Here is a 26,257-nt window from a genome sequence, read left to right as displayed (position 1 = left end):
GCCTAAAAGGACCATACAGACCCTTTCCCACGGCTCACAGGGCTACGTGCAGAATAATGTTACAACATCCAGAAAAGTAGTACAGGCCTAACTCACTGAACAGTGTAACGCATTAACACATGGGCTATTGTTGTGAATGGACCAGTATGGTCAAATCTTCAAACCACTCAAAATCCACATGGAAATCCTAAGACATGAGCATACTTTTGGAAAATGTACAATTGACACGTCTGGGTTAGATTATGTAAACGACTTGAAAATCCATTTGGGGGAAATGGAATACATTGGCCCAAAGACTCCTAACTCCCTCCCCTCTGCCTTTGGGATCTGGGTAGGATCTCTCCAACACTCTCTAGTTTGAGACACGCTACATTAGTCTATAAACGTGTCTACCTTTTCCTTGAGTTTCACATGAATACAGTGCCATGTCTTGAAAAGAACGGCTACCCTAAACTTGAGTCATTCCAGCAGCCAATTACGCTTGGTCTCCAATGACCTCATTTTTGAAAGGTCTGTCTCAAAGGTTTGCTTCGAGGAGGAAGAGTTGTTCATTTTCAAATACTCTGATTCCCTGGAACAGAAGTTTCATACAAATACAATATTCTCCCATAATCCTCTACCTCTTCCAAATCTTCCCTCTAATCCAAATGTGAATACATTACTCATTAATATGGATAACATGTTCTTTTTCTAATGTCAAGAACTAGAATTTTCTTCATCAATTTCAAGCATATTTCCACTCCAACATTAAAAAAGGAAACATTACCCAAAATAACCCATAAACTAGGTTTTATACCAGTAATGATGTGAAACATCTGTTTATCTTTTTCAAAGTGAACATCATTGGGAATAAATGCAACTTCATCTTGAACTTCAACACAAGCATGTCTGGATGCTTTCAAAATAATTCTTCCTTGTCCTTTCTCCAAAATGACTGGTCGTACATATGGAACAGGTGCTCCGTTTGACACATGAGCAAAGCTGACAACAGCATCTAGCTGAGCTAACACATCATTGAGCGTCTGCATTGGTTCCACATAGCCTGTATAAAAAAAATGTGCAAAGTAATACTGAATCATAAAAACATACATATAAGCAGCTATGAGAATAAATTTAACTTCTCCATTTGGGGATTCAAACTCTATTTCCTAATTTATGTAATTTAAAAAAATTAATAAAAGTTTGCCACAACTAAACTTGAAAATAACACCTAAAACTCAACATGAGGTTAAAATGTGTTACCATGTCTTAAAGAGCATGATGCCCCCCTCTTACTAAAATCCAGTAAGATAGAAAAGCACACACCTGATGCTCTAACCAGCGTGGCTCAGTTGGTTAAGTGTTGTTCTGCAATGTGAAGGGTAGCTGGTTCGACTCCCAGTCAGGGCACATGCCTGGGTTGTGGGGGCCCACCCCTGGTTAGGGTGCGTGCAAAAGGCAACTGATCCATGTTTCTTTCACACATCAATGTCTCTCTCCCTCCTTATCTCCCTCCCTTCCATTCTCTCTAAAATAAATAAAATCTTTAAAAAAAAGCACACAGCTGCTTATAAAGAAATTAAGTAGATTTTTAAAAACCTAATAAGGAAAAGCTATCCTAATTTATTGATAAGGAAAGAAAAGCAGGGTACAGTAAAATCTGAGGCATACCTACAATTTTAAGATACATCTTTTTCTAAAATGTAAGAGTCAAAAACCAAAATGGCATTTCACAATTATTGTAGAAAACATGCCAATACCAAGTAGTCAGATACAGTGTGACCACCAGGGCCTGTGCATGTAAGCCCATGATTTTACTTCAGAACTTTATCCCATCAGTTATCACACACTTAATTTTAGCATAAATTTAGACCCATTACTGTCACTTAAAATACTTTCAACAAGATTCTACTTTGCTACAGCATTTAAACTAAAAGCTAACTAATTGAAGAGCATAATGACAGTAACAGTAGATGTGTTTCTTGCTTCACTCAAATATTCATTTGATAAAATATGACTTCTTTTGGGAATTTGTAAATAAAACACTGCTCCCATTTAACAGTTCTTGTTTAGTACTAAACATCAATCTGACACTGATGAGCTTAAGGAACTTTTCATTATAAACAAAAGCAGATCGGAAACCATGTCTTATGTTTATGGGTGAATAGAATTGAGGTTCAAAAGTAGCTATGACCTGAGTTTTTATGGCAGTGATGTCTGCATTGAAACTTTCAGTATTTCTTTAGAATTATTTTTATTCCATGGAGACTAAAATCTTAATACATAAAATGAAAAAAAGACAAACCTAAAAAGCTATTCAATGTTATGTACATTAAAAAGTCCCTGAGCCCTGGCTGGTGTGGCTCAGTGGACTGAGTGCCTACCTGCGAACCAAAGGGTCACCAGTTTGATTCCCAGTCAGGGCACATGCCTGGGTTGCGGGCCAGGTTCCCTTGTGTGGGGCGAGCGGGAGGCAACCACACCCACTGATGATTCTCTCCCTCTCTTTCTCCCTTCCTTCCCCTCTGTCTAAAAAATAAAATAAAATCTTAAAAAAATAAAAATTAAAAATGAAAAGTCCCTGAAACATGTTTAGGCAATAAAAATGGTCGAGATAAGAACAGATTCTAGAATTTTAAGCGGTTGAAGGGGTCGGCGTAACAGACCCGCATGTCCTGTAGAACTGCCACCCAGACGTCAATGTGTCAAAAGCTTCAAGGGATAGTCAAGAGAATGATGTCCAATTTTAGAAGAACACAAAATTAAGACTATTCGAACAGCAGAAAGTTTGACTCACCTCTGATTCCTTTGTTCCCCATGAAAGTGATAAAATGTTTTGAAAATAAAAATTAACACAAATGGCCAAATAAAAATAATTCTCTTACTCTGTTTTATCACTTTAAAAAAAGGGCGGGGGACAGAGTTCACAGTACCCTATCATGCAGCAAATATGAACCTGTGAGAATTAGTTAAACTTGAGTGGAGTGCTTACTGTAAGTACTTTAAAACTCATAAGACCTCTAAGTATCAATTAGAATAGGCCTATAATAAAAAAGAAAACCAAAAGCCTCTGAAGAGTCCATATTCAGTTTCTTAATTCATTTGGCTCTTAACAGCATTATCTTTTTTATTGTTCAGTTATGGTCTCCCTGCCTTTTCCCCAATTGCTTACAACTACCCCATATCCCCCACTCCCACAGACAATCCCCTTAACAATATTATCTGTTTCAAATGCAAAATATCTGTTTTAAATATTATCTGTTTTAAATACAAGATAGAAAGCTACAAAAATGGCCCACTATATATTTAAGATTTTATTTATTTACTTTTAGAGAGAGGAAAGGAGGAAGAAAGAAAGGGAGAGAAATATCAATGTGTGCAAGACACATCGATCAATGGCCTCTCACACGCCCCTAACTGGGGACCTAAAAACCCAGGCAAGTGCCCTGACTGGGAACTGACTTTTCCATTCTCAAATTGGCGCTCACTCCACTAAGCCACACCAGCCAGGGCTGATCCACTATATTTTCAAATAAAGATAGTTTAAAATGTAACATCTAAAATGTATATGTTAGACCAAGAAGAGGTTTCATTTAAGTTCCAGGTGACTTCAAATACAAGACCCTCAATTTGAAAATGTTAAAATCTAATAGCTTTAACCTACTTAGTGCTTAATGAATATTAATAGTTTTTTTGAGGAAGGCTCATAGTTTGTATATATAGTGTTTAGAGTGTTCTTAAAAATATAATCACTGAGAAAAATAATTGAACAAGATTATCACAGGATAGTTATCTGTTACCAGCAAGCAAAAACATCATCTTTATAAATTTTGTTCATCTCAAAACTAATGTATAAAGTGTATTAAAACCTTTGTTTTGTTTCTGATTTACGATAAAAATTCATAGTAGTAAAACAATTTACAGAATTATAAATGCACCTAAGTTTTTAAATGACCTTTACCCCTAAATAATTCAGCATGCACATCCTGAGAACAAGGACACCCTCCTATTTAATCATAATACACATCAAGGGATGCAATACCAATACCATATTATCTCATACTGAACTTTGCCCCAATGGCGCATTTTATAGCTATTCCCCAAATCTCACCCCTAACCCTTGATCCAATCAAGGATGTCTACAGCATTTGACTGTCCTGTCACTTTAAGTCTCCTTTAATCCAGAACAGATCCTGCCCATTTTTTTGCTTCCATGACACTGACCTTTTTAAATAGTTAAGGCCTTAAAAAGAATGTCCGAAAATCTATTTACCTCCTTTTTTTCTCCTTATAATAATCTCGTTAGACATTTTTATCAAGAATATTACATGGGTGATATTGTGTCCTGCCCTCGGCATCACATATAATGTCATTTGTCCCATTACCGGCAGTGCCAGCTTTGATCACTCGGTTTCAGTATTTCTTTGGTATATTTGTGCAAGGCACAGTAAAGGCTGCAGTCACTATCAACATGATGATGGGCAAAGCCTCCCAGCTTCACACACCCCCATCTACCCTGCGTGTGCTAAACATTCATTCACCCACGCTAAGGGAAATACCATGGTGCCAATCATGCTATCCCTTTAATTATCAAACAATCGCCTCAGACAATGGACTCTGAAAATCTGTAAATGACACAGAACTTAAAAGGGTTTGTTTGCTTCATGTATAATTTCTATTTGCTTCTCAGTGGTTTTTATTTCTATAACCTAGAGCATGAGCCCATAGGTAACAGACCTTGGTGTTTCTTTCCCTTGTTACAACTGCAGTAAGTTTTGGGCTTTTTGGCACATCTTGGTTGTTCAGGGTATTCCCACTCCATAGCGTGCATGAGCTCACCTTCCTGTGTATTGGAGTCATTTCCACTTACTTCTCCTACTACAGTGCAGCATGCATTAAGTGGTAGGTAGTCTAACATAACTAACAGTGTAACAGTTTTTTGTAAGACCACTCTTCAAACATCCTGATATTTTTTTCTATTACAAAACCAGGTCATATTCCGAATTTTCTGGTTCTATTAAATTTACCTGAAGAAATATTGATGATTTCTTTAACAATGGCATTCTGGGCTTCCTCATATTCAGTCTTATTTTTGGTATATTCTTCATTAAGAGAAGTCAGAGCACTGCAAATCAAGATAATGATATTATTTTAAAAATGAAAACATTACTAAAGGTAATGTACACTACATAAAATATATCCAGAATATCCATCTTACAAAGTATCAAAACAATCATTAAAATGGAAGTATCAGGAGAAAATAAATGAGCAACTCATTAGGGAAAGATGTGGTTGGAATTTAATGCATTAACATTTATGTTGTTTGCAATAGCCTACCAGCATAATTCTTCCTATAAAAATTATCCCATTGGATAAAATTCTGATCTGTGACCTTTTCTAGAATACTCGAATGAAGTAAGTCTTCTTCTTCCCTTAGGATAGAGGTCACACCCCCTTTAAAATACACACCCACACACAGTTTCTCCCAATACTGTAATGTAATTGTCTTTTGATACTAAAAGTTGTCAAAATAAGGAAAGAGTTCCAAAAACTAAACCTTATTGAGGAATTTAAAAAGAAAATAAAAATCAAAGGTTGAGAAAAAATTGCAGAAGATGAGAATAAAGTGCAGAGAAAGGATTCATTCACTGGTGTCAAAGGAAGGGGCTGAAATTAAAAACCAAGGACAAGGGCGCAAAGAAAAGAAGAGGTGGAAGCACTTATCAGAAGAAGGGCACCAGTAAACCGAGACAATAATTGTGAACTTGATGGACTTAGCCCATGACATAATATACACAGACAGCTTAAGAACAGTACGTGGGCAAGCGGCAGCACAAAAAGACTGCCACAAAACACACCCATGAAAAGAATTACAGAAAGAAAAGCAAGAGGCAAAGACACTAGGAAAGTGAGACTGCTGTGTGAAGGAGAGAGCTGCCGGAGACGGAAGCACAGGTGGGCCAGGACCAGACAGTGCAGGCTATAACAAACATTTCAGTTTCCTGAGTGACAGATACACATTGGAGCATTTGAAGAAAGAAAATTAAATGATCAGAGCCAGATACAAAGCAAGCAGTCAATCTATTGGAGGAGAAAAAAAAATCAACAAACGAATTCTTTACAACTTTTAGAATCACTGTTATCATTCAGTTCAATTTTTTATACATTATAATTAACAAGTGGGTGATTTAAAGATGATTATAACACCCCAAAAGTTCTAGCTCATTTAAGCCAAAATATATATATATTTCTTTTCTTTTTTTTAAGTTTTTTTTAGACTTTTATTTATTTATTTTTAGAGAGGGAAGGGAGGGAGAAGGAGAGAAGGAGAAGGAGAGAGAGAGAGAGAGAGAGGGAGAGAGAAACATCAATGTGCGGTTGCTGGGGGCCATGGCCTGCAACCTAGGCATGTGCCCTGACTGGGAATCGAACCTGCGATGCCTGGTTCGCAGCCTGCACTCAATCCACTGAGCTACGCCAGCCAGGGCAAAATACATAAATATATATATATTTTATATATATATATTGGGATATATATATATAAATTCACTTAAATTGGGATACACTGTGGTGGAAAAACAATAGCTACTAAATTTGGCAATAGAAGATCTAGGTTTGAGTATTTAGCATTTCTATATGTCTAATCCTGGGGAACTGAGTTTCAGCTTCTTCATCTAAAATATGAGAGAAATATACCCAACCTATTTATTTCAGAAAACTGTTAAGAGGAACAAACTAAACTGACTGCTCATTACTGAAGTGTCTGAACACCTACAATAATAACTACACATAACAGACACTCAAAATACTTCTTAAATAAATTCTAGTACGAGAAAGGATAAATGCCTTTCCCCACCCAAGTCACAGATTTATTTTAAAATAATTGTTTCTTCAACTATGAATAACTTGCCCGGGAACTTCCTAACATCAGCAAGGGAAAAGCGGAACAAAACTGGTAAGATTTTTTTAACATGGAACATGGTTTTTTAAAAAGCTATAATCTAATGGGTGGTCTCATTACGGTTGGTAGACATCTCCCTAAATTAATATACCATTTGATACACCAGAAGAATTTTTTTTACTTGTTAAGGATAGCAAAATTTTCTTAGAAAAAATAAACATGAGAAAATAAGTAAAGCAGAGGTTTGAGGGGGAGCTACCTCTGATAAAGAAACGTACCATAAAATAAATACAAGCTTTTTCATACTGACAAAAGAATGGTGAGACAGGTAATGTGAAAAAATAATCTTAAAAATAAACACAAAGCACCATTTCAGTTAATAAGAAAAAGGGTGATTATTAAACAAGTGGTGTTGGGACAGCTAACTAGACTTTTGTAAGAAATAAAGCTTCAATCTTACATTATGCCTTATTTCAATTAACACTAAATATAGCAAAACTTCCTTATCACAGAACATTCACATTTTATCAGACAGTAATTTAGTTTTATGGAACTACTGAAGGCTTAACAATATACAGGCTTACAAACCTATTGGTAAATTTAACTCCATTCTTCTGGATATCTACGGTACTGAAGTTTTTATTGTTACGAAGCACTTTTTCCTCCTTACACGTTACGCGAAAATAATATCCAAACTGTGAGTTGGAATCCAGTTTAATCTGTTTGCCAGACTCCAAACCTTCATGATCAGGAAAAAAGGAAAAAGTGTGTCATAGATAATATCAATACCCATTATTCCATATAAGTGTTTAAAATAATTAAACCTAAACTTTTATTACATGATAGCATACTGAAAATTAACATTATCCAAGAAAGATACAAATCATATTTTCACTCAAAAATTACATGAATTAAGGATATCTATAAAACCCTTTAACCCCCTTATTAATGTCAGCTGCTGACGTGGAAGTGCTGCTTGGGTAAACCTGACCAGGGCTGCAGGCCACCGGCGGCGGGCAGCGCACACTGTTCTAGATGCTGGGGCCACGACCATGAGCGAGATCTAGTCCCTGCCCTCTGGGAGTGCTGCACGAGGGCTCTTTAGCTAACCAAAGCATTTCTCTGGAAGACAGAGCATATTAAAGTGAACAAATATACTTTTCAAACAAAAATATGAGACTGACAATGAAACCTGAGAAAAACTAGGATATTTTTGTTAAATGTAGGAAACTTCACAAAACAAGCAAAGATAGATCAGCTAGACTTGAAGCAACAAAGGTTTTTGAGTTTATAAAAAGATTCGATTTATTTTTAGAGAGACGGGAAGGGAAAGAGAAACTGTGACTGGATTCTTCTCACACACGCCCCAAAAGGGACCGGGCCACAGCCCAGGCATGTGCCCTGACTGGGACTGCACCTGGCGGTCCCAGGTCCTGCACCTCAGGTCCTGACCTTGTGGGTCAGCATCCAATGAACTGAGTTTTTGTAAGTCTGTCCTCTCCTTATATCTCATTCACCAATGTGAGCTTTAGACCACAAACCAGAAGACAGACAGTATCTACAAGTTTGCATGCTGAAGCATGGCTCCCCAATATTAGTAGCAAACAACTACAGAGAGACAGACTCCACCTGACTGGGGAGCAGAGGGACTGTGGAGAGCTATGGTGTGAGGAGGGTAAATTTCAATACTCTTCAAAGGCAAAGATTCCTGAATCTAGGATCTAGTCCACACATGGACTCTCCATAGAAACTACATGTATATTTTTAAATATGAGGATATGGGTGTATTTCTCCAACAAGGATCTATAACCTTCCTCAGATTCTCCAAAAGCTTAAGTATTACTGCTCTGAGGAATCTTCTAGTTCAAATGTTAAGATTCATTTATTCATTCGGCACACATGTGAGTGATGTTCAAAACAAAGAGCTTTACAAATTTAGAACAAAACAGTGTGAACAGTGTGAGAGGGAATTAATCTAGTAGAGCAGGCTGACATGTTCAAAATTGATATTAATGAAGTGCTCAGAACCCCAAGCCAAATCAATGAACTATTTCTAGTAGAGTAAGGCTATATAGAGAAGCTGACATTTAAAACAGTTCTTATTTAAAAGACATGATAGGGCCTGTTGGGTGATCTGTTGGCTGAAACGTGGAGTCATCCTGGGGTTTGGCGGAGTTCGTAAGAAATGAGTCTGGAGGAGCAGACAAGGCTGTGAATGTAAAGCATCCTGTTTGTCAACTGTGTAATTTTATTCTGTACGAAAAGGGGCTGGCACTTTAAATAAGGATGCTGGCACAATCAGCTGTGTCTTCTAGGAAAGTAATTCCCACACCAGTATGAATACTGTGTAGACAAGAGAATTATTCAAACCTCTAATAGTCCATTCTTACCTAGATCTCTAGCTGTACTTATTAATGTTGATTGCATCTTCTTTTCTAAATCATCCATTATTTCTCTTAATTCACTCAGATTAGGATCAAATGAAGGTTTTACAAGGAATTCATGGTTTTCCACCTATAGACAGAACAAAGAGTAGTTCAATTTTATTAACAAAGGATAAAGATGAAAGTCATTTACTTTTATACTTATTTAAATTTCACTGATGTTTTGAGTTGTTAAGTTACAACTGTAAGAAGCATCTATTTAATAAGAGATGCAAAGATCTTTTTATCAGGATCTTTGAGTTCTTGAGGCACAAAATTATACATATGAAACAGACACACAGTGCTATTGATGCGTATGTCACCATCATTTTTATTTACATTTCCCCTTAACAAAGTTCAAAACAGTTTTTCTAAACATTACTAAAGAATGTTCAGTGTTCAGCTCTGGCTGGTGTTGCTCAGTGGATTGAGTGCCGGCTTGCGCACCAAAGGGTCACTGGTTCTATTCCCAGTCAGGGCACATGCCTGGGTTGTGGACCAGGCTCCCAGTAGGGGCCTCTCAAGAGGCAACCACACATTGATGTTTCTCTCCCTCTTTTTCTCCCTCCCTTTCCCTCTCTCTAAAAATAAATTTTTAAAAAAAACTTTTTAAAAAAGCTCTACTACCCTAGAAATAACTAGATAAAATATACGCTTTTTTTTTTTCAAATAAATGTATAGTTGAATTGGAGAAAACCAGACATCTGATTTCCTGCAAAGTAAGAGAGCCCACGGTGTAAATCAGGCCAGGGTTAGGGTATTTAAAACACCCACCTCGTGATGAAGAGCAGTAATAAGAGAAACCTGCCTGGGCCCTGGGAAAGGGGAGGTGGGGGTAGAACATACTCCCTGACAGTGTGTGACAAAAAGCCTGCTTTCACCCAGGTTTGGAATCCAGACGTGCTGTTTGTTTTGGCAGTGGAAAAGTCTGCTGGTTTTTGGCCATTTCCATGATCTCCTTCTACAGCAATGAAACTGACACATTTTCACGGGAAACATAACTAAGAACAATGAATACATTTTGAGGCTAGGTGTGGGCATTACTAAATTCTGGCCATTAGAATGGGAGAAGAAAGAATGTGTCCTCCTCTTCCCCTTGTGTCCTTGCCTACTGGCTGGAATGAAGATAAGGTAGTAAAAGCCAACCTGGACCTTGAAGATGAGGGCAACCCACTAAGGGTGCCGGAGCAACGAGGGAAAAGCCCGGACCCAGAGAGAATGGGGCTGTCCTGCCAGCCCTGTGCCGCTATACCCACACTGTTCTACCAGAAACATTTTAACCCTTATTCTTATTCAAGCTACTGTTTTATCTATATGGGGTTTATATTTTAGCAGCTGAATCTTCACCCTAACCAATCTAAAAAGCTCCAGGCCGAGCAATTAACTTAACAGTGTTCCTGAGTGAATTACACATTGTAGATATATGGAAAAAGCAAAAGCAAATGCAAATTTTCCTGCCCTGGAAAAACATTATTTGCTTGCATAATTTGCACAGATAGAACCCAGATAAACAAGAATTCATAATCTAAAGATACATAAAAGGCAAGGAAACAAGACACTAAGTCGAAACAAGGAGCAGATTTAAACCCAAGAAATTTTTGATATGTAATATTAAGTATATTTTTAAAGTTTAAATAAATATAAGTGAATGGAACACATGTACAAAGAATAAGATATTACTTAAAGAAGACTAGGAAGGGTTAAAAATTAACCAAATATCTTTTATGAATGAAAATTATAATTATTGAAAAAAAAACCTGACTGGTTAAACACTGTATCAAGAGCTGAGGAGATACTCAGTAAATCAGAACATCTGAGAATCACAAAGAGAGCAGCAGACACATGGCGGAGAGGATGTGAAAGTCTAACATATGCTCTGATCGTAGTGTGAGAAAAAGATAATGAATAAGCACAATATTCAAACACATGATTGATAATTTTCAAGAACTGATAAAAGACATGAACTGTCTGATTAAGAAAACAGCAGTCTAAGTAGGAAAAATAAAAAGAAACCCACTTACGGACATATGGTAATAAAAAGAATCAATATCTGGAACCAAGACTTACTAATGCAAACCGAAACAGAACAACACAATCTCGTGGGTACTAAGGAAAAGATAACTGTCAATCTGGAATTGTACACCCAGATAAAATATCCTTCAAAAACAAGGGTGAATTACAGACATTTTCAAACAAACAAAACCCGACTAACTGACCCCCAATAATGGAACTTCTAAAGACTATCCAAGGGGAATGAATGAACAGCAAAGAAACTGGTAACTATACAGGCAAATCTAAACTTTAACACTGTATAGAATGGAAATCTAAGGGGGTAAAAAGACAAAACTAAAAAAAATATGTATCAGCCAATGATGAAGAAATGTAATCTGATATTAGGTATCCTAACATCCTAGTGTTTAGGGGGCAAAATAAAAAGATACTGATAGACAAATCTTTGATGAGTTTAATACACATATTTTCTTAAAATTTGTGAAAAATTTCCAAACTAGTGCATGTGTTTGTTACAGGATGACAGAGGCAAAATAAAACTTAAAAAACCCAATCAAGAGGGCCTGGCTGGGTAGCTCATTTGGTTGAAATGTCATCTCTCCAAGGTTGCTGGTTCAATCCCCGGTCAAGGCATATACAAGAACCAACCAATGAATGCATAAATAAGTGGACAAACAAGTAAATGCCTCTGTCTGTCTGTCTGTCTGATCTTTCCTTTCTCTCTCTCTCAAAAAAAATCAATTAAAAAACAAAAACAAAAACCCAATCAATACGATAGAATGGATAAGGGCCCTGGCTGGTATGACTCAGTAGACTGAGTACTGGCCTGAAAACCAAAAGGTCGCTGGTTCAATTCCCGGTCAGGGCATATGCCTCAGCTGTGGGCTGGATCCCCAAGTTGGGGGTGTGCAAGAGGCAACTGATTGATGTTTCTCTTCTCTTTCTCTCACCCTTACCCCCTCTCTCTCTGAAAAGAAATAAATAAAATCTTTAAAAAAAAGAAAAAAGAAAAGAATGGATAAGGAAGGCCAGGAAGAACTGGAATCACAAAATGATTTGGTAAGATATCCAAATTGCCACTTTTTAAAGAGATTAACATATTAAATTTAAAAATAAATAAAATCTAGCTATAGCTTTTTTACTTAAACCACGAAGACTAAAAAGGATGAAAAAAATAGTGCCATGTACAACACTAAAAAGGACTCTGGCATAGCACTCTTACCATCAAACGAAATAAATCTAAGGCATAAAGCATTACTAAAGATAATGTCCCTAAAGAATAATGAAAATCCAAATCACCAAAACCAAAGAGCTCTGTGCCTTAAAAACATAGGAAGCAAAACTGGACAGAACTATATGGAGAAATATAACTCATAGTTCAAAAATTAATAAGCATACAATGTGAACAAAACAACTACAGCTGATCTAGTGGACAAATGGAGAACTCTGCAACCAAAATTAGGGAGCACACATGATCCTCAGGTACATGGAGAATGTCCATTAAACTGACACATACGAAGCTTAGAAATTTGAAGACTTACTTGTAAACAAAAGACAAACCAAAGAACCAATGATAATGGGATAAACTACTTAAAACTGAGTAAGAAATTGTACCTCTCAACACTTATGGGATGCATTCAACTAAAGCAACAAAAAGAAAAAACCAAAAAACCGTAATCTTAAATGCTTACTGAAAAAGAAAAGGCTGTACCCTGACCGTTGTGGCTCAGTCAGGTGGGCTTCATCTGAAGCAAAAGGTCACCAGTTCGAATCCCAGTCAGGGCACATGCCCAAGTTGCAGGTTCGGTCCTTGACTGGGGCACCCAGGAGAGGCACTACTGATTGGTGTTTCTCTCTCACATCAATGTTTCTCTCCCTCCCTTGCCCTCGCTCAAAAAAGAAATAAAATCTTTAAAAAGAGAAAAAGAAAAAAAAAGGCTAGAAAAATAGTGAACATACAATTAAAAAACAACCAAGAAAAATGGAATATATATACAAGAATTGAAATTAATGAAATAAAAAGTGAAGATACAAAAGAGGATTTAAGAATCAACTGATGAATGCATAAATATGTGGAACAAATCAATGTTTCTCTCTAAATCAATCAATAAAAAAATTTTTTAAAGGAAAAAATAAAATTGGGTTCTTCATTTTTGCCACATCCACAGCGAAGATAAAGACTATGCTTAGCATCAGCCTGTCGAAATTCCAGAAAGGGCCCCAGAGGCAACCTGTGAAGGGTCTTCAATCACATCGATGCAGACCTCAAATCTGTCTAGAAAGAAAAGAAGAGGCTCAAAGGAGCCTCACAAGGTCGAAATTAAACACTAAAAAGAGAAATCTGAGAAGTTTAGATATGCCTTTGCTTTTCAAAAATATCCTGCTGCTTAAATTACAGAGTATATTACATACCTGATCCATATCTAACGTTGTTTCTATCATTTCCTGAAACTTGGAGAAATCAGAACGAAGATCAATAAAAGGAGTCACAAAAACTGCCAACAACAATGACTGATGTTTTCCTAAAAGAAATAAAAAAAAAATGCACATATAAAAAAGTCCTTATTTTTAAAAATAGACTACAGATCATAAAACTTTGACTGGATAATGAATATCATTTAATCCAAATGGAGAAATCGCGCATCAGGTTTCCAAAGTTACTTTTTACCCAGGTATTCCAAGGTGTCTAGTCCTTATTTTTTACAGAAAGGGGAGATGATCTGGCACCCAAAGCCCCCTGCTAACAGAACACTGTCTCTCCCGTCTGTCTCCCTCATGAGGTGTACTAGAGATGTAGAGATGTGACATTAATTATAACTAAACTACATTTCTTTGGATTTTTAACTTATTTTTTATTAAATTCTTTTAAAAAAAACAGATTATATTTATTTATTTTTAGAGACAGGGGAATGGAGGGAGGAGAGGGAGAGAAACATCAACGCAAGAGAGAAACGCTGACTGGTTGCCTCTCATTGGCACCCAACCCAGGGATCAAACCGACAACCCAGGCCTGTGCCCTGACCAGAATCAAACAGGGAACCTTGTTTGCGGAGCGAGGCCCAACCAATTGAGCCACAGTGGTCAGGGCTCTTTGTAGATTTAATAACTCAAAAGTCATTAAAATTAAATACCTCTAATACATCTTATATCCCTAATTTCCATTAATAATACTAGTGCTCCAACTAAGATAAATCAAGTCAAGTATTCACACTGGAACTTTGCTTCCTACTATTAAGAGTACACGCTGGGGGATCATGTAAGGAGTAAGTGAAGTAACAAAGTCTACAGCATGAAGAGCATGAGTCAAGATCCAGGTGTCAGCCGCGCAGTTCAGTTGGTTGGGCATCACCATGCAGAGCAAAGGGTGGCCGGTTTGATTCTGGTCAGGGCACATGGGTTGTGGGTTTGGTCCCTGGTTGAGGCGCATGTGAGAGGCAGCCCGTTGATGAAGTTTCTCTCCCTTCCTTCCTCCTTCCCTTCCCCTCTCTCTAAAAATAAATAAATCTTTAAAACATCAAAAAGATCAAGGTGTCAATCCCAGCTCTGCCACCTACTGGCTTTTGTGATCTGAAACATATTTCTGAGCCCCCTTTCCCTTGTCCATTACAGTGGGAATAGTAACAATAGCTACACAGAAGGTGAATAAATGAGATAACTACACACAACACTTAGTAAAGTGCTTCACGCTTAAGAGAAGCCCACCAGTTACCATGTATTATCATCGTTATCCCACAAGCATTCTTTTCCTGATCTGCAATAAATTCCCTTATGAGAATTCTGCAAGTGACTGCTAGCACTCTGCATTTCACTCCCAAGCAATAGTTTCCAACCTCTTTCAGGAATATGAGTAGCTCCTGAATGAGAAAATAAAAAACTACTATGAAGTCAACAAAACTGTTGTAAGAATTCATTTTATTATTAATCACGACAGCACCTACATATAGTGAGAAAATAGTACATATGTGTGAAACATTTCCACAAACAACACTTTGCCCACATAATGTCTGTGCTACTATGCCCGGTTCTTTATTCTGAATTAGCTCCCATACTACTGGTAAATAGGGGAATGATGGCAGCAAAACAGGTAGCACTGGTTCATGAATTATTTTTTCCCCAGTCCACTGTTTTGAAGTGATCAAGAGCAAATTCACACACAACTGAAGAGTAAGCTTAGCTACATATGAAGACCTCAGAGTACCTGGATTGATGGCCCATTGCACTTCCCGGTATGTTGAAGTGCAGGGAAGCTGGGTACAGATAAAGGGCGCAAGAACATTTCCAAGTGTGTAATTATTTTTCACTAAATTCTACACCTTAGTTCAGATCTTTAACTTTGATCAAACTGACCTTTATTAGAGACAAATGCCTTCAAAGAGCATCCCAAAAGATGAAATAAGAGTCACAGACCTTAGGGTTGCAAAAACAGTATCTGATGCTGGTGCTGGGTAAAAATGCAATGGAGATTTATGCAGGTTGCTGTTTTCTTAGTTTGTTAATGCTTTTGTTAGTGATTTTTTAAAAAGATTTTATTTATTTATGTTTAGAGCGGAGAAGGGACGGAGAAAGGGAGGGAGAGAAACATCAATGCTGGCTGCCCCTTGTGCACCCCCTACTGGGGACCTGGCCCACAACCCCGGCATGTGCCCTGACTGGCAATCAAACTAGTGACCCTTTGGTTGGCAGGCTGGCACCCAATCCACTGAGCCACACCAGCCAAAGCATGTTAGTGATTTCTAAAAAATATTTTATTTTTTAGCCCTGGCTGGCATAGCTCAGTGGATTGAGCGCAGGCTGAGCATCAGAGCATCGCAGGTTCGATTCCCAGTCGGGGCACATGCCTGGGTTGCAGGCCACGGCCCCCAGCAACCACACATTGGTGTGTGTGTGTGTGTGTGTGTGTGTGTGTGTCTCTCTCTCTCCCTCTCTCTCTGCCTCCCTCTCTCTCTCTCTCCCCCGCCCCCCCTCCCTCCCTTCCCCTCTCTCTAAAAATAAATAAGTATGTTTTCCCTTTCTTTTTTTTACAACAGCTTTACATTTTGTCTGACATCCTGGCAAGGCTGCAGCGGTAGCAGCTGCTCTCTGACCTTCACTATGCAGCTCAAAGACAACGAGAAGAAAGATGTCAGAAAGATGGTCGAGAGAGACAGTCCCAGTGAACAAATCTAGGGGCAAGGCCAAAAAAGAAAAAGAGGTCCAAAGGCAAAGTTCGGAACAAGTTTAATAACCTTGTCTTATTTGACAAAGCAACATATGACAAACTGTAAGGATGTTCCCAACTATAAGCTTATAACCCCAGCTCTTGTCCCTGAGAGACTCAAGATCTGTGGTTCCTTCAGGAACTCCTTAGTATACGAGTTATTAAACCAGTTTCACAAGCACAAGTAATTTTACATCAGAAACACCAAAGGTGGAGAGATGCCCCAGCTGTTAGCAAAGATGCATGAACAACAGATCCCATCAGCTGTACATTTTGAAAAATGAAACTTTATTAAATTTAGAAAAATGGCTTTATGGGCTATGATTCATATCAAAACAACTATCCATTTTAAAGTGTACAATTCAGTGATGTGAAATACATACAGATCTGTGCAACCATTGCCACAATCTATTTTATTAGGACACTGTAATCGCTCCTAAAAGAAACAAGGGACCCTGTACCCATAAGTAGTGACTTTCCATTTCCCTCCAACCTCTTGCCCCTCCTCTAAGTCTAGGCATCCACTAATCTATTTTGTAGATCTAAAGATTTGCCTTTTCTAGACATTTTCCATAAAAGGATCATGTGATACTGTGACAGCCTTCTTTCACTCTGTATGTTTTCAAGGTTCATTCATGCATATTGTACCACCATGTATCAGCACCTCATTTCTTTTTATTGCAAATAATGTTCCACTGCATAGACATACCCTTTTATTTATCCATTCATCAACCGAGGGACACCAACTAGGTTTTGGTAAAGCTCCATTCTGCAACAGTCATTTCCATCTAGAAAGCCGTACACAATCTATCTCAGGGTCTTAACTCAAGGACCACAGACATTTGAATTCAGAATAGTTGATAAATGAAATCTAGCATTTCCACCATTACTAACAAAGGCAAAAACCACAGTCAGCACCTATGTCTTTGTCATCAATAAAAATCCCAGATAGACTGGCTGGTGTAGCTCAGTGGACTGAGTGCAGACCTGCAAATCAAAAGGTTGCAGGTTCAATTCCCATTCAGGGTGCATGCCTGGGTTACGGACCAGGTTCCCAGTAGGAGGTGCTTGAGAGGCAACTACACATTGATGTTTCTCTCCCTTTCTTTCTCCTTCCCCTCTCTCTTAAAAAAAAAAAAAATCTCAGATACACTTTCATATCATGTTATAGTTTTGGGAGATAACAAGTATCATTTAAACTCATTATCAGTTCAAAACTGAACTTAGTAGAACTTCATTCAGATCATGTTATTAAATGCAATAATAAAAAACATTTATCAGTGGCCCTTATTGAAGCTGCTGCTGTTTCCACATAGCTGCTGCAGTCAAAAAGGGGCCCAGACTGACAGTTTTCCTTGACAGTCACCATTCTGTTTGCTGTAAATGATCTGCAACATTTTGGGGAAAAAGATTTTTTTTAAAAAAACATTTATTGAGCCCTGGTTGGTGTAGCTCAGTGGATTGAGCACGGGCTGCCAACCAAAGTATCGCAGGTTCAATTCCCAGCCAGGGCACGTGCCAGGGTTGCAAGCCACGGCCCCCAGCAACCGCATATTCATGTTTCTTTCTCTCTCCCTTTCTCCTTCCCTTCCCTCTCTAAAAATAAATAAAAATACATCTTAAAAAAATTTATCAAATAATTTGTTTTGTAAAATGTACTTCAATATAGTTGGTTTCCTTTCCAACTCTATGTTTCATTTTATGCACTTAGAAACACCATTCTGGAAAGATGTGGTAAAAAGTAATTTTTAAAAAATGAAAACATTCTGAGAAGGGGTTCACAGGCCTCATTAGACGCCTAAAGGGCCCACAACACAAAAAGGTTAAAAACCTCATACAGGCCTTCCCTCTTTGGCCCCAACTTCTACCAACATCTCCCTCATTCTCTGTGCTTGACCACCCTAGCTCTGTTTCAGTCCTTCGTGTCAAGTCAAGTCTGCGTGCCAGCCTTAGGCACTTGCATTAACTGGGCCCACTAGCCTCCCCACAGATATTTTTTTTTAGATTTTATTTATTTATTTTTAGAGAGGGAAGGGAGGGAGAAAGAGAGAGAAACATCAATGTGCGGTTACTGGGGGTCATGGCCTGCAACCCAGGCATGTGCCCTGACTGGGAGTCGAACCTGCAGTGCTTTGGTTCGCAGCCTGCACTCAATCCACCGAGCTACACCAGCCAGGGATCCCACAGAGCTTAACACCAGGCTTCTTCTCATCATCCAAGTTTCACCTTAGACAACTGTTCCCAAGAGAGAAAACCCTTGACCCCCCCAGACCTCGTGTCTTCCTGGCCTCCAGCCAAGTCACTAGATCACATCAGTATATTCCACTTTCTTTACTGTACTTATTACTACCTGAAATTCTTGCTCATTTGTTTGTTCCTTTTCCTCTCTATCCTTCCACTATTATAAAACCTCCATAAGCATAGGGACCTCATAAGTTTCTGTGACTGTACCTCCTAGAACAATGACACAGCCCAGGCAATCAATAACTATTTGTTGAATGAAGGACTTCACGAAGGAAGGGAGCGAGGCACTGATGGAGCAATCAATCACTGGTCATTAATTAGCTTTGATATGCACAACACTCATCCAGCAAGGACTCCAAAGATCACCCAGGAAGTAACTGTTAGCTTCTTAAAAGCATTAAAATGTGAAATCCCAAGTAAGCTAGTCATTACATTAATTTTTGTAATTAGTACATTGTAAAAACTCCGGCTTCATTGTCAGCCCCTAGATTCATTTATAACCCCTTGAAGACTTCCCTTTTTAGGAAGGGTGGTGTGCCTCGCCAACACTGCAATGTCTAAGTCAGTAAGTGTTAAGCACTTACATTTCTACAACAACCTAAAGCATAATTACCCACTGTTAAACATTTCATCATCATTTACTATGATACAAATTATAACAAATTTCAGGATTAACTGAAAGCCCATGAGTCTATCGAGAGTAAATGGCCATTAAAATACACTCCTGGAATGCTGCCCAGCTCAGCTTCTAAGTCCAAACCTTAAGTGTATCATCAGTGTATCAACACTCATTCTGGGACTTTTATTTTCCTCCATCTTATCTATGTTCACACCTTATTCACAGATGGAGGGAAATACTAAGGAGAACGTCTTTAGTAAATTTAGAAAGATTAATTTGCAAATGGTAAAACACCAATAAAAATTACTATGGCATATGCTTTACCAAAAAATAAAATGTTGCACTTTCTTGATATACCACTTCAGAATACTGTTTTTACTTCTATAACTTACCTATCAAAATTATATTTTCAGAAGATATAATGTACAGCATGGTGACTAGCTAATAATACTGTATGGTCTAACCTCTGGCTTAGACAGAGGTGTAGGTAGACACACTTTGCCTCCTCGCAGAACCAAAAGAAGGACAACAACAAGTTTAAAAACAAAAAATAACCAGAACTTCCAGAAAATCCAACTGTATGGAAGTCCAACAACCAAGGAGTTAAAGAAGAAACATTCATTCAGACCTGTAGGAGGGGCGGAGACATGCAATGGCACTTGGGACGGTTGCAGGTCCCCAGCAGCCAAGGTGGCAGCTGGTGGACTGAGCGCTCCCACATTTGCATGGAAAAACTGGGAGGAACAACTAGGGAGCGAGACAGACTACTTCCCTCACTGGAAAAGAAAGGCTCAAGACCTCTGGCTGTAAAAACCTGTGGGGGGTGTGGTGGCAGAAGAAACTCCCAGCCTCACAGAAGAGTTTGTTGGAGAGATCACAGGGTCCTAGAATGTACAAAAACCCACCCACCTGGGAATCAGCACCAGAAGTGCCCAATTTGCTTGTGGGTAGCAGAGGAAGTACTGAAAGTCAGCCCAGAGCTGAGCAAGCTGTATTGTTCTCTTTCAGATCCCTCCCCCACATACAGCACCACAACACAGTGATGTGGGCTGCCCAGCTCTGGCGAATATCTAAGGTTTTGCCCGTTACAATAGGTGGGCTGAGACAAAAAAAAATATGGCTCGAATGAAAGAACAGATCAAAGCTCCAAAAACAGAACTAAGCAATGAAGAGATAGCCAACCCATCAGATGCAGAATTCGAAACACTGGTAATCAGGATGCTCAAAGAAATGGTTGAGTATGGTCACAAAATAGAGGAAAAAGTGAAGGCTATGCAAAACGAAATGAAGAGAAATGTACAGGGAACCATCAGTGAAGTGAAGGAAACTGGGACTTAAAACAATGATTTGTACCAGAAGGAAGAAATCAACATTCAACCAGAACAGAACAAAGAAACAAAAATTCAAAAAGGGAGAGGGAGAGGGAGAGAGGGGCAGAGGCTTAGGAACCTCTCGGACAACTTTAAACATTCCAACATCCAAATCATAGGGGTGCTGGAAGAAAAGGAAGAGCAAGAAATTGAAAATTTATTTGAAAACATAATGAAGGAGAACTTTCCCAATCTGACAAAGGAGACAGACTTCTAAAAGTTCAGGAAGCTCAGAGAGTCCCAAAAAAGTTGGACCCAAGGAAACACACACCAAGGCACATCATAATTGCATTACCCAAAATTAAAGTGAAGGACAGAATCTTAAAAGGAACAAGAGAAAAGGAGACAGTTATCTACAAAGGAGTTCCCATAGACTATTAGCTGATTTCTCCAAAGAAAGCTTACAGGCAAGAAGAGGCTGGAATGAAGTATTTGAAGTCATGAAAGGTAAGGACCTACATCCAAGATTACTCTATCCAGTAGAGCTATCATTTAGAATGGAAGGGCAGATAAAGTGCTTCCCAGATAAGGTCAAGTTAAAGGAGTTCATCATCACCCAGCCCTTATTATAAGAAATGTTAAAGGGACTTATCTAAGAAAAAGATGATGATCAAAACTATGAACAGTAAAATGACAACTCACAAGTATCAACAACTGAACCTAAAAAAACAAAAACAAACTAAGCAAACAACTAGAATAGGATCACAGAAATGGAGATCACATAGAGGGTTAACAGGGGGGAGGGGGAAGAATGGAGAAAAAGGTACAGGGAATAAGAAGTATAATTGGTAGGTACAAAATAGACAGGGGGAGGTTGAGAGTAGTATAGGAAATGGAGAAGCCAAAGAACTTATATGTACAACCCATGGACATGAACTAAGGGGGGCAAATGCTGGGGCGGGGAGATGTAGGGGAATACAAGGGAGAAAAAGAATAGGACAACTGTAATAGCATAATCAATAAAATATACTAAAAGAAATAAAAATAAAAAGTATATTAGAAAAAAAGATAACTATGAGTTCATTGAGAAGCATGCGGAGACCAGGGGAGAAAAAAGATCAAATGTGAGGTATTTAAAAAGTATATTAAACAGCAACACATGATTCATTTGATATGAGGAGAAGAATTAGGTACCTCCGTATGGTAACTGTTACAGTAAAATTCACCAATAAAATAACCTGCATATTTAAGAGTTGTTTTAATCATTATCGGGAATTTGTGCCCTGACTGGTATGGCTCAGTGGACTGTGTGCTAGCTTGTGAACCAAAGGGTTGCTGGTTCGACTCCCAGTCAGGGCACATGCCTGGGTTGCAGGCCAGGTCCCCAGTAGGGAGTCTATGAGAGGCAACCACACACTGATGTTTCTTTCCCTCTCTTCCTCCATTCCCCTCTCTCTAAAAATAAATTAATAGAGTATTTTTTAAAAAAAGAAAAAATTTGCCTAATTGCATAATACCATTATCTTAGGTTTTACATCAACTTGTTAACTTTAAGAGAAATGAGGAATAATGGAGGGCAAGTGTATTTCTCAAATAGCTCTCTCTGACAGGAGAAAGACGATGTAGAGTAAAGCTTTTACCAGTCCATGTAAATGGACTTTCTGCACTGTTGCTGCCCTCTGCTGTCTCTTGAAGGTTTTATTTTTCCTTCAGGAATAACATTAAGATATCACTAAATCTAGAGTTAACCAAATACCAAAAATATCACAAGATATCAGGAGAACATACACAATTTTTGTCTGTAAACTAATATATTTTTAAAACTTTTAAGTCATAACTTCGCTTTTCAAGGGAGCACATTTGGTTTATTCTCTTTATAAATTAGCCCTACTTTTGGCTTTCTCTATGAAATCAGTAGGATAATTATGGAGCTATGCTGAATGCTGCAAAATGCCATTCGGATGTTTTTTTTTTTTTTTTAAAGAACTCAAGACAGGACCTGGCTGGTGTGGCTCAGTGGATAGAGCGCCAGCCTGCTAACCAAAAGGCTGCCAGTTCAATTCAGGGCACATGCCTGGGTTGCAGGCCAGGTCCCCAGGTGCGTGAGAGGCAACCACACATTGATGTTTCGCTCCCTCTCTTTCTCCTTCACTTCCCCTCTTTAAAAATAAATAAAATCTAAAAAACACACACACAAACAAACAAACAAACAAAATCCTCAAGACAGGTCAGTTAGGCACCCAATAACCAAGGTACACCTGAAGTCTCCAATATCCACGTTGTAAAAAGAAAAGAACAATGCTCTTAGCACCACAACAGCTGAAGTCTTTCTCCTCTAGTATTTTCTAGGCTGAGTGACTTCAAATATCTGGACATCAGTTGCCAAACTACTGCAAAATTCTCAGCAAATACATTAGGCCACATACACATAGAGGATGTGGAATTGTTGGATCATATTCTATTTTTTGCCTTCTGCATAAGTGGTACCTCCTGAGCCCCCAAAATGGGAGTAAGAAATTCTGCTCTGCATATTCCTTGCGTGATCTTTATCCTTCGCTTGGAAAATCATGGAAGTTAGAAACTGGGGTTGGGTCCTGGCTGGTGTGGCTCAGTGAACTGAGTGTCAGCCTGTGAACCAAAGGGCCACTCATCAGTTGATTCCCAGTCAGGGCACTTGCCTTGGTTGTGGGCCAGGTCCCCAGCAGCTGACGTGCAAGAGGCCACCACACATTGATGTTTCTCTCCCTCTTTCTCCCTCCCTTCCCCCTGTCTAAAAATAAATAAATAAAATCTTTCAATAACCCCTCCCCGCTGCAGATTTGCAAGCACTCTCATTTTAGGTCCTGTGAGCATCCTTTAATAACTGAACCCTGTTCAACTGCCACTGTTGATGCAATAGGCCTGTTAATAAACTCAATAACCCTAACATTCATTTCTAAAAAGCAAAAATTCTACCCCAACCAGGACAGCTCAGTCAGTTCGGCATTGTCCATAAAGCAAAAGGTCACCAGTTCGATTCCCAGTCAGGGCACATGCCTGGGTTGCAGGTTCAGTCCCTGGTTGCAGCATGTGCAAGAGGCAACCAATTGATGTTTCTCTCTCACACTGATATTTCTTTCCCTCCCTTCCCATCTCTCTATAAATAAATAAATAAAACCTAAAAAAAAAATAACTGAAGAGCAAAAGCTCTAAGTTGTCTCATGATTTATGTGATAAGCTATAAGGCAATACAAATCTGTTTTTAGAAAAACATAGCAAGTCACCAGAATCACATTTGCTATGTAAGGACAGCACATTTGCCAAGTATGTCAAGTATGAAGGAAAGGAAACAAAAACAAAAATCATTTTGTTACCTTCGTATTTTTCCAGAGCCTGTATAACATTAGGGAGTTGATTTATGCCCTGATAGAGTCGGTAACAATCTTGTAAGTTTGCTGCTTGTCTTTGAAATTTCCTGGCAAGTCGGTTAAGATCTGGGAATCGTCGAAGCAAATCTTCTTGTAAACTCTGTCTCAATTCTGCATCTTCCATGAAAGCTTCCACTAAATTCAATCTGAAATAAATTACACTAGAATTAACCTTAAATATTTCAGTAGAGAATTAAAATTTGTCAACTAGGCACATAGTCTCAACTAAATGAACTAAAAAATTCCATGTAAGGATCTTAAATCTATTCTGAAATGTTAGGTTTTTATGGAGGATGAAAAGCTCCATTAACACTGTAATGTAAGCAGTTTCTAATTAGTTGTTAACCAAAGCAATGTTTAGTTGAATGGTATAGCATAATAAAATACACCCAATTTTCTTTAATGTCATCAGACTGACATTTCTTAAATAGAAGAATTTCATATTGCAACATGTTGTTAGACACACACTGTACATATAAAATAATAATCTTTAATATAAGAGAATTACAATTAAAGAAGGTTGCCAAATCCAGTATTTATTCAATCAGAAGGTTGAATAAATCTTATAAATTTTCAAAATGCATTCTAAAATTACCTGACAGTACAAAGCCAAAAATTCCTAGTTAACAAACTGAAATAAGTTTGTTGCTTACTAAAGTCAATAAAATCTTCTCTTGCTTCAAGAACTATAAAACATGATGCCCATATTGCTTTTGCAATTTACTGGAATCGGCGGCTTTCCTTTTTTTCCCCCACTGCAACCCACAGGAAGGGCTTTTTACATCATGACCCAGAACAGACATGAATAGATATTGTAGAAGGTAGAATATGCCACCTTGAAATATCACACTTTGGCATAAGAACTACTTTGAGCTGAAAGCAACTAAGCAGCAGAAAAAAGAAAAGCTGTCTTCTCCCTAACTGCATAAAAAGCAGGACATAAATTTAGAAAAGTGTCTCCCCTCTTTCTTCTTTACCAGGAAGGACCAAAGTTATTCACCCTAGATGACGTTAGACCCTTATCAGCCTGAAGATGTCACCAGGGGAACCTACATAAACTTTAGTAACTGGTTTCTCAAATATTTGTCTCCCCACAAATTAGCCCTACAAACTCAGTCTTGTCATTTCTCTAAAGTTTTATTGTTTCTTTGCTAAAATGTTATATATGTAAGTTCAAGTTCTAACCAACACTCTTGTTACTCCTCTCTGAGTGTTTCCATAGTTAAACATAAATTTCTGTTTTTCTCGTTAATCTATCTTTTGTCAGTCCAATCTACAGGGCCCCAGCCAGATAACCTAGAATGATGATAAGATGAAGGAAGTATAAGTGTCACAAAACAACACCTACTATATATGATGCAGTGTTATTTTTCTATCATATTTGACTTTTTAAAACTGCTGATTATCACCCACTACACTAATTTCACAACCCACTATTGGGTCACAACTTGAAGTTTTAAAAAAAAATGTTGTAGATATTACTGAATTTAATAGCTGAAAGGTAAATTTTAATAATTGAAGGTAGAGAAAATGGCCATGGCACAGCAAATGACTGAAGGTCAGAAGGCTACCTATCAGATGAGCAACCTCTTCCTCATATTTGTAAACTACATGAGCAGTAAATTGACCCACAGGGGGTTACACAGGATCAAGGTAAGGAAATTAGCATTCTAAATCTCTTAACTATTTACTGGTCTCTCCATCAGCATTTACAATTCCTACATCATCAAAATGTTTGTCCAATATATTATATGAGGGAAAAATATGCGGTCCCTAGAGTAATTACATGACTGCACACGAGGTCTGTCCAGAAATAGTCCAGCCATTGTTAATGTAAGGAGAAAGGTCTATGTGACATTGATGTAACCTGGCAGCCAAGGAGAGTAGACTGGAATGCCTGTGTGAACAACGATGACTTCACTGTACTAGTTAGTGTGGGGGGCGGTTACTGTTGAAGGAGCATCTGTACGGTGTAGCTGTTGCACTCAAAATGACTAAGTGAATAGAACAACTAATGTGCGTCGAATTTTGCATTAAGCTTGAACATTCTTCCGCAGACAATATTTGGATGATTCAGAAGGCCGCAGTTATGGGCAACTAGTGATTGGCAGCTTCATCACAATAATGCACCCATTCATGCATTGTGTCTTAGGCAGCTTTTTGCCAA

The 26,257-nt window shown here is 38.2% G+C and overlaps 1 protein-coding gene and 1 non-coding gene across 3 annotated transcripts in view; one reads left to right on the top strand and one right to left on the bottom strand.

The window, feature by feature from the left end:
- Positions 1-26,257, bottom strand: part of MSH2 (mutS homolog 2) — a 55,586-nt gene that overhangs the window by 8,181 nt on the left and 21,148 nt on the right. For both annotated transcript variants that reach the window (XM_028515475.2, XM_036027935.1), the window contains 6 exons: positions 24,037-24,236; positions 13,726-13,835; positions 9,271-9,394; positions 7,469-7,619; positions 5,007-5,104; positions 797-1,042 (listed from right to left, as the gene is read on the bottom strand). In XM_028515475.2, the coding sequence (XP_028371276.1) occupies positions 797-1,042; positions 5,007-5,104; positions 7,469-7,619; positions 9,271-9,394; positions 13,726-13,835; positions 24,037-24,236 (929 nt within the window). The remainder of the gene's footprint in view (positions 1-796; positions 1,043-5,006; positions 5,105-7,468; positions 7,620-9,270; positions 9,395-13,725; positions 13,836-24,036; positions 24,237-26,257) is intronic.
- LOC114501142 lies at positions 17,790-17,924 on the top strand. The gene has a single exon (XR_003684906.1). It is a non-coding gene; the product is annotated as a small nucleolar RNA SNORA16B/SNORA16A family (small nucleolar RNA).

Source organism: Phyllostomus discolor, chromosome 6 (genome assembly GCF_004126475.2).
Source record: "Phyllostomus discolor isolate MPI-MPIP mPhyDis1 chromosome 6, mPhyDis1.pri.v3, whole genome shotgun sequence".
In the NCBI taxonomy this organism is placed as follows: Eukaryota; Metazoa; Chordata; class Mammalia; order Chiroptera; family Phyllostomidae; genus Phyllostomus; species Phyllostomus discolor.
This window is presented reverse-complemented; position numbering and strand designations above follow the sequence as displayed.